Genomic DNA, 9,392 nt, shown 5'->3' with positions numbered 1-9,392 from the left:
TTTTTGGTTGTCTTGGACAATTTTTGTTTTACAAGTCTTTTCATACCTATAGACTAAAGCAACCATTCACGTTGAGATGCAGTACTACTACTACTACAAATTAATTAACATAATTTGAATGTTTCTTGAAAAAATGTTGCATAAAGTTTGGTTCAGCTAAAATACTCCAAAACAGACCAGCTCATGTGCAAAATTGTTTGTTATCACTATTATGTAATCTTATTTCTTTATATTAATCTTGTCTCTAGGTGGAGGTTTCAGATAAGCCCAGTGGGTTTTTTGCCTCTTCCTGCACTGTATATTATTCATTTATTTTTTGGTTATGTTGTATAGTCTTAAATTGTGCAAAACAAATAAACAAATAAAAATCATATAAACGATGCAACCCTTTAAGCATCCTTCAGTTTTCTTTTGTAATTTGTGTTTGCAAAATCTCTGCAGACTAATGATTATTTGATTTACTATTAGTGATGTCACAACTCTAAATATAAGCCAATATAGGGATACTCTGTTTTATTTCAATCCAATTTGTTTAACCGCAGGAGGAAATGACAAGAAATGTCTGTATCTATCTTCAATAAAGATCTAACCAAGATTGGTTGTAAATGTAATTATTTTTGATGAATATTGTTTTCATTCACAAAGATTTTTCTGAAAGAGCATTTATTTCATCTCGATGACGTCATCCCCTCAAAAGCTACAAAATGCCTAAAACAAGCCAATGAATGCATCTTTGCAAGTGCACCCCTATGCACATATAATATAAGTAAATCTGCTTATTTTCTCCATTTTTCCTCCTTTTTTTTAATCAAACTTTAAACATTTTGCAGCCACACTGACGCAAGTGAAGAGATTCCGCATTACGTCATCGCAGAGCAGGCCACATACTGGAGGCAAGTGCTGCCTCTTGTTCTCCTCAGCCAGTAGAGGCTACAGCTACCAGAAAATTTCCACAACACAAGCTTTTTTGCAGGAGAGCGGTGCACAAGATCGGCCGCTTCGCTTCGTTTGCAGTGATGCAGCGACCTACTACACCAAAGAAACCCTGATCTGATCGCACCGCAGGACACGACCGGCTGTCGGATCCCTGGATGGAAAAACAGCGATGTTGCATGAATGACATGCCTAGAAATAAATAGTGGTAAGTCTTGTGCAAGTGCACTGCTGCTGCTGCAGCTGCTGGAGGCTGGCAAAGCAGCAGAGAGGGCGACCTTAACCTACTTTGTCACTCTGGGTGAAATGAGTTTGCATGATCAAGTTTCAGGGATACAAACTGGGATGTGCGAGGAGAAAACAACATTAGAAAGGGAGTTGTGTATGCAGGGAGATATTTCTGTTACTGTCGCGTACACACAGGTGTCTCTGGTGTGACAGGTGATGTCTGAGCTGAGTGTGTACCATATAAGGTGCCTGTTGCCTTTCTTGCTGCCTTATTTATTTTACCTTTGGCCAGTGGTGGATGTTTTTCTTAATTGTCCAGAGGGCAACACTGTCTGTGCAGGAGTACAGCTCTTTATAAGCTTGTGATTGAAATGCAAATCTGTGCAAACATAATGTATTTCCATTTATTCCAGTGATTCTACTATTTTTACACACAGGTGTCTCTGGTGTGACAGGTGATGTCTGAGCTGAGTGTGTACCACATAAGGTGCCTGTTGCCTTTCTTGCTGCTTTTTTCTTTTTTTTACCTTTGGCCAGTGATGGATGTTTTTCCTAATTGTCCAGAGGGCAACACTATCTGTGCAGGAGTACAGCTCTTTTCAAGCTTGTGATTGAAATGCAAATCTGTGCAAAACATAATGTATTTCCATTTATTCCATTTAATTTTTTTATATTTTACACGTTTGTGCAAAAGAAGTCAAAAACACTAAACAAAAAAAAACAGCACCGGCTGTAAATTTTGTAGCTGCACTCTCCTTTAACATCCTAAAGTTTTGGCCTTTTTGCAGCTGAAACCATGGTGATCATGAGCAGGCGATGGAGAGAGTCCTCCAGCAGACATCACCGGCTGGTACCAGTCAGGAAGAGAGAAAAACTGTTTCACTACCTATACACAGCTTTTACTATATGACACTAAAGCACAACATCTGAGCTCTAACTGATTAACCTTAAGTCAATGGCAACAGCTTTTTTTTATTCCTGTCAGGACATGTGGATTCAGATGCCAGTGTAGTTCATTTAGTCTGGTGATGTAAAAATAACCCTGGCCAATCAGTGGTAACAGCTGCGATGTACTGTACTGTACCGAGCCAGCCAAAACACAGATTGCTCAATAACTCAAGTAAGTGCTTGTATTTGGAAATGTTGCATGACAATCTGTTCCAACGTCTTTATATTAACAGCACTGTCCACAATGTTTTATTGAGCTGCTATACAGAAATAGACTCATAATGTAAATAACTGACTAATAAGGCGATTTTTGCAGTTCAACAGAAGTCTGTGCAGCGTTAAAAGATATAGTGAGTCATTACTGTGAGACCCTTGGTGTGGTTTTGGCCCTACCAGTAGCAATGTTAATGGTATACGATGATATGCTCTTTTAAGGGCAGTTATTATTCTAATGCCTGCCAGTGTGACAGTGCCACAGAGAAAGAGTTATGTTTGCTGGGCACATGCCAGGAATGAGGTTTGGGGTCTGCAACTAGAGAGCCAGTAAAGCTGTTCAAGAATGTGGAGCCTTCTCATTTGTAGTTAAAGATAGAGGCAGCACAGGCTGTGTGCTATAGCTGACAGTTTCTAATTTCAGATATCGTCACTTGCTCTTCCCATTTGTGGCTGCTTTTGTCGTCATGTTTCCTTGTTAGTAAAGGAGTTTGTGTTGTTGTGAACAATTTCTAGAAAGAGGACTTGGCTTTGTAATAACTCAGCTCAGGCAGGAGAAAGGAATACGACCATGGTGCTTTATGAGAGGTATGTTGATCATCTTGCTTCCCACCTCCCCGTTGCACACTTTTTGTCGGCTGTGCTGGTTTAATATCTGCTCTAGCAAGATTGTATCAATCTCGGTTATTTCCGCAGCTGGAAACAGATCACAGAAGGTCACATATATCTGGCACTCAGGATGTGTTTTGCTTGTGATAGGGGAAAGGATATCAGTGTTAATCTATGAAATAGTATATATTTGTACACTTTTACATTCACTCACTGTGTAAGTGATGAATGGGCTCACATATGCATTACTTTCAAGTTGACATTGGACTATACCGGCTGCTGGTAGTGGCTTGACATTGCTGTGTATACATCTAAAGCTATTTGTCATTGCCTTATGATAATGATGAAACACTCATTTATTATTTGTGTTACTACAGGGTTGTCATTTGTAACATCTCTCATAATATAAACCCTAAAAAAATGTGTATTGTTATGTGAATGTTCTGCTCTGTCGTGTCATAATAATATGCAATTCATAATTTGTTATTGCCATGTAGCTTGCACTGCTATGCTGTGTGGTGATTTCCTTTCTTCATTCTGTATTTCCAGGTTAATTTATTAGCTTAATCTTTTCCCTCTTAAACTGGATTTCAAAGATTCCTAGAGCTCCATAATTGACTGCCTATATACTGACTGGAATCAGAGGGAAAACGTATGCTGTTGCTTGCTTTTTAACACTAGTTGAATTCTAATTTTCACACCATGGGTCTCTGCAGCATAATATTTCAATTAATATCGAAGTAATTTGAAAAACCATGCCTGAGTGATTGTCTTGCAGAAAAAGTGTTTTCGAAGCCACTCGCCCGAGAAGTGCCACTGTGCTCTCAAACTATCATCCCACGGAGCATTATCTCATAAAAGATATTTATGAGTGAAAAAACTTTTCTCTACAAACTTTGCTTGACTGCAGTGGGATGTGTAGAGAGTGTGTGTGTGTGTGTGTGTGTGTGTGTGTGTGTGTGTGTGTGTGTGTGCGTGTGTGTGTGCGTGCGTGCGTGCGCGCGCGCGTAAGGGGGGGGGTGACTAGTACTATGTTTTTACGAACGGAGCGGCTGGGATCTTTGCTGCCATGGCAACAAACCACATGACTAGGTGTATTAGATTGCCTTGGACAGTGTGCAGCGAGGCATGGTGTGAGCATTCTCTCTGCTGCTCTGCCCCTTTGAAAGTCTTGTCCTTGTCTTACTTAAGTTTTTCTGTGCCCCCCCTCTCAAATTTCTGATAAGCACTGTAGTGTGCTACATTCAATTTGCAAATGTACTTAAAAAAAATGAAAAAGTGAGCTCAGTGTGTATTTACCACGGCCGGATTAACCTGCTATGGGGCCCTAGGGGTAAAATGAGCCGTGGGCCCCTGTTGTCCCCCCACCCCCATTAGTGTTTAATAATTTGTGTTTGGTGATTTAATTAAGCATGCAATGTAAGCACAATAATACTTGAAATAATAACGACTAGCACATCCACTGTGTTACATAGTGTTATGTTTATCTGTTACACACACAATGCTAGGGCTAACTAGCTCACCACTGCAAGAGCAATGCTGTTACTTTCATCTCTTCTACATGGGTCATCAACTGGTCAGGGTGCTAACTTTTTAGCTTAGGGGACATGCAGCTTCAGCCTCAGTCTTTTAGCACGATATTAATATATGTCGCCTCATAGCTAGAGGGTCGTAGGTTCGAATCCGGCTTGGGGCCCTTCTGTGTGGAGTTTGCATGTTCTCCCCGTGTTAGCGTGGGTTTTCTCCGGGTACTCCGGTTTCCTCCCACAGTTCAAAGACATGCAGGTTAGGTTAATTGTTGACTCTAAATTGCCGGCAGGTGTGAGTGTGAATGGTTGTCTGTCTTTATGTGTCAGCCCTGTGATAGGCTGGCGACCTGTCCAGGGTGTACCCCGCCTTCGCCCAGTGTCAGCTGGGATCGGCTCCAGCCCCTCCGCGACCCCTAACGGGATAAGCAGTTGCAGATGGATGGATGGATTAATATATGTAATCATCAAGTAGACATTTCAGACCCCTTTTTACAGGGTTCTCGTTTTCATACGAGTCAGCTGGAAACTTTAAAAAGTCAGCCGACGTTTTCAACCAACTCCTTGAGCTAACGTTAACTTCATTATCTAGCTATAGCTATAACAGATCGAATCTGTCAGTGACAGTTCTCATATCATCCAACAAAGATGAGAAGTAGCTTTTGTCTGCCTCTGTCTGAAATTATGGACCCATTGTTTTAAAAATGACTATGAATTTTAAGGGGTAAATCTGCCACTGTTAACATTAAAAACTGCATATGAACTGAGCGAGAACAGAGAGTTTGACAGACGTAGCAGCTTCGCTCCCAGTGAACCTGGAGCCTTTGGGCCCCTCGAGGGTCTGAAGCTTTGCCTGGTTGGTAATCAAGTCTTGGTAATTGCTACTAGAACATTATGTAACAGTTAATGACGGCTGTTCATAAGTATTCTTATGGGTGCAATTAAATATGTAAACAGTAATAACGTATATTTAAGGTGAAATGACGTGATGTAGCCATGGACTGTATATATTCCTCCCACTGTAAAAAAAATGAAGCCAAAATATCCCAGAAACCAGGGCTGCCATCTTGAGATTTTGACGTCATTTGGAGCCAGTCTGCGCAGTGGTGATCGGGGGGCTGGAACTACGGTATCGTGGTCCCGCCCACACACCCGCCTGAGCCAATCACGACCTAGCTGCTACGTTAGCGCCACGGTAGCTGTTTGGCTAGAATGACACAACAACTAACCATAATATCTCTAAACTACATTTATGATCAAATTGACACTTGTTCTATTACACAGACTCGTGACGGTTGGAAAGTTAAAGTTACATCTCCTCTCGAGCCTCCGGCTTCGCGACTACTTCACACAGAGCAGCTGTCAATCACTGCTGTCACTAATTAAAACCAAACTTATCAAAAAAATGAACACTTGAACATACATCAGTGTGATAAGAATTAAATAAAATGTCAAACTATCTTTTGGAAAAAAAATATTTGACGTGTACTTTGACTTTTTAATTTGGCCCTTGTCCCATCCGCTAACATGGAGGAGGTTCGCTTATGACCTATACTGCAACCAGCCACTAGGGGGCGATCAAGATGTTTTGGCTTCACTTTTGGGGAGCTGTCATGTTGTCCATCTTTATATACAATTTATGGATGTAGCTGTGAGTTGCATCATGTGAAATGAGCATAATGTTATTACAGTGTGTCTACTATGTTAACCAAGTGCTTAGTGTTTAAAAGATTCATTATACACAGTAGTTTAACAAATGTTTTGTGATGCTTCTGAAAATACAGTTCAATTTAGCAGTTCATGTATACAAAATAAAGCTGGAAACAATAGGAAGAGCATATTCAGTGATTGATCAATGCCTTAATTGGATCTGTTTCTGGGTACACAGGCTCTGACATTACTTTCTCTCCTCTTGATCAGAATGATTGAAGACCTCGGGGGGAGCGGTGACAACATGGCAGATAGAAGGCAACTGTTTGTCGAGATGAGTAAGTGCTCAGGGCCACAGCTCAGCGTGATCTATGTTTGTCTACCGTTTTGCTCACTGACCATAAATATGGCAAATCCTGTAACTTTCATGTAAAGCAAATATCATGAAGATCAAGTGTCTCCACTTGTGTCAACAGATTGGTTTTAAACACTGACAGACACACTTCCAGTATGACCTCATGCGCTCTCACTATTTACCCAGTGTGGAGGCACTCTCCTATGGACGCACATTGTTCAATATTAGATAAATAAGACATGAAGTGTAACATATTAGTAATAAATACAAATATATAATGTAAACATAATATAACCATGAAATTGTAAAATAATCCAATAACATTATTATTATTCTTTCATCATAATCATTGTATCTAATTTTTTTTTTGTTTTTATTTTTCCAAAATCTGTTTTTATTTCACTTCACCTTGTATCCCAATGACTATTTTATTTCATAATGTCTTCAGTTGCGTCCCATTTCCATATTACATATTATTTTGAAGCAGGTTTAGAGTACATCTTGTGTTCACATGAAAAAAAATGGCAAAAATAAGTATGAAAGTCAGTACGCATATTAATATATACTTTTCAAGTGTGCTGTTGATTGACACATCACAATGCATTGCACATAGTTAGAAAGGTGGCATTATAAGTTAAAAATTGACAATATGAAAAAACTGCTGGAGTGAAACAATAATGATCTACAATAAACTTGTATTGTGAAATTTTTCTTCGTAATATTGAGTTGAGTTTTAAACATGTATTTGGTTATTTCACAAAATAATGTTTATAATATTACAATATATATTTCTGTCTGTATTTGTTTATGTGATTACGTATTTCATAGTGTTATTTATTTATTTGATATTGAACACTTTGGGCCTCCATACACTCTCCCTCCAGAGCTCCACATTATCTATGAACTAGCATTGACATTTATGATGTTATTTAATAATGACTCTTTCTTCCTCAGGGGCTCAAGATTTGGACTCCATACGATTATCGACATACAGAACAGCCTGCAAACTCAGATTTGTGCAGAAAAAATGCAACTGTGAGTATGATGCAGTGCACTTTTAACCCACATCACTTTGCTCATTATCCTTTCCATCAAATGTTTATGTTCAGTTTTTCCTGTTTCCAGTGCATTTGGTTGACATTTGGAACGTCATCGAGGCTTTCCGAGAGAACGGCATCAACACCATGGACCTCACCGATGAGCTCTCTGTGGCTCGTCTAGAAGTGGTGCTGAACACCATTTTTTACCAGCTGAACAAGCGCATGCCCACCACCCACCAGATCCACGTGGATCAGTCCATCAGCCTGCTGCTTAACTTCCTGCTGGCATCCTATGACCCGTGAGTAGCACGTCATGTGACGTGTCGGCGGCTGGTTCTGCACTTACCCATCTGAGGTTTTGACGTGAGCCAATGTAGTGTGAAATGTGACTCTGAAGTGTCTGCCAAACTGGAGTGAAAATACAGACTGTTTACTTTCATAATGTCACAACATGCACATGTAGAGTGTATATTTTTAGAGATGCTAAAAGCCAAGCTCAACATTTTTTAAGGCGATGCTCACTGTAATTCAAGTTTGCCTTTAAAGGCCTTTTAGGAAAACTGTTTAGTTCATAGGATTCTAGGCATTGACAGCTTCTTTTAAAGGAACAGCGTGTAACATTTCGGGGGATCTATTAGCAGAAATGAAATATAATATTCTATAACTATGTTTTCATTAGTGTATAATCAAGTGAAACTAAGAATCACTGTGTTTTCGTTAGCTTAGAATGAGCCCTTCATATCTACATAGGGTCCTCTTCACGGAGTACGCCCATGGATTTATAAAGAGAGCTGGATACAGCTTGTTCATTCCTATGCGAGTTGCTCAGTGGCGCACGAAGCCAAAATGGCTCGACTGCCGAGTGATAAAATACCCAGATCTTCCGGCGATCTTCTGCATCCATTGGACCCCAGAGAGCAAGAGCACGAGCATTTTCCTTAACTCCGCCTCCCAGCCCTCCGTCCAGCCTCGGTCTGGCTCTCATTCACATTAACGGAGGAAGGGAAATAACTCTGGATCCAGCTTTTAGTGCATTTTACAACTTTTAGGACCTAATTATTTAAATAAGGGATATTCTAGTGTTCGTACTGGGAAGTTGATTAACCTAAAAAAAAATTATCCGCTGAGTTACAGACGTGAATGTAAGTCAATGAGAAAAATATTTTTGGGCCCAATGGCATCACGTGACGGACAAGGAAGTTGTAGTACCACCGTTTGGCCACTATGTAAAATTAAAATTAAGCGGAGGAGAACTCAGTTGGATGCAATCTGCAACCACACCACTAGATGCCGCCAAATCCTACACACTGTACCTTTAAAGGAATCTATGTCCGTAATGTAAAATGTATTTGCTCCTCTTTAGGGAGGGCCATGGCAAGATATCTGTCTTTGTTGTGAAGATGGCCGTTTCAACCATCTGTGGAGGGAAAATCCTGGATAAATTAAGATGTAAGCAACACAACAAATACGTATTTTACTTTTAATTGTGAAAAATGAAATTAGAATCACCCATTTTACCTGTAATAAATCAGCTAATTTCCTTCATACATTTTCCAGTCTAATAGTAATGTACTGCTTTGGAATTTCTAATACAAACTTATTAGCGTCTGTATTTTCTATATCTCTGTCTGCTTAGCCTATTGTTCCTAAAGGAAGAAGCAGTAGCTCTTCATGGCTGGGAGAAGTCATTATTCATTATCTGAAGGATAGGGTTTATTACATAATCTACAAAATCCGTGGGAGCAGTTGCAATGGCTCGTGAAGGGAAAAAAGGAGGTTGCTGGTGTATTATAACAATTGATTTGAATAACTGCTTTACTTTGATTTGTTTTCACAAATAAGTGGGATAATTGTATTGTGTATGCTGTAATTAGCCGACTGTGGTGGCAA

The 9,392-nt window shown here is 39.8% G+C and overlaps 1 protein-coding gene across 16 annotated transcripts in view; it reads left to right on the top strand.

Annotated features, from left to right (window-relative positions):
- The first annotated feature begins 887 nt into the window (after window positions 1–887).
- dtna (dystrobrevin, alpha) overlaps window positions 888–9,392 on the top strand; it is a 28,630-nt gene continuing 20,125 nt past the window's right edge. For 7 of the 16 annotated variants that reach the window (XM_037787507.1, XM_037787508.1, XM_037787506.1 and 4 more), the window contains exons 1-5: window positions 2,716–2,910; window positions 6,378–6,445; window positions 7,417–7,497; window positions 7,588–7,801; window positions 8,866–8,951. In XM_037787507.1, coding sequence (XP_037643435.1) covers window positions 2,894–2,910; window positions 6,378–6,445; window positions 7,417–7,497; window positions 7,588–7,801; window positions 8,866–8,951 — 466 coding nt within the window. In that variant the 5' untranslated portion in view covers window positions 2,716–2,893. Of the gene's footprint in view, window positions 1,142–2,715; window positions 2,911–6,377; window positions 6,446–7,416; window positions 7,498–7,587; window positions 7,802–8,865; window positions 8,952–9,392 lie in introns of those variants that run through there. The other 9 variants (XM_037787515.1, XM_037787510.1, XM_037787509.1 and 6 more) reach the window with 3 other exon arrangements.

This window comes from Sebastes umbrosus, chromosome 12 (assembly GCF_015220745.1).
Source record: "Sebastes umbrosus isolate fSebUmb1 chromosome 12, fSebUmb1.pri, whole genome shotgun sequence".
Classification (NCBI taxonomy): Eukaryota; Metazoa; Chordata; class Actinopteri; order Perciformes; family Sebastidae; genus Sebastes; species Sebastes umbrosus.
Note: the sequence above shows the minus strand (reverse complement) of the source record. Positions and strands in the feature narration are given on the sequence as shown.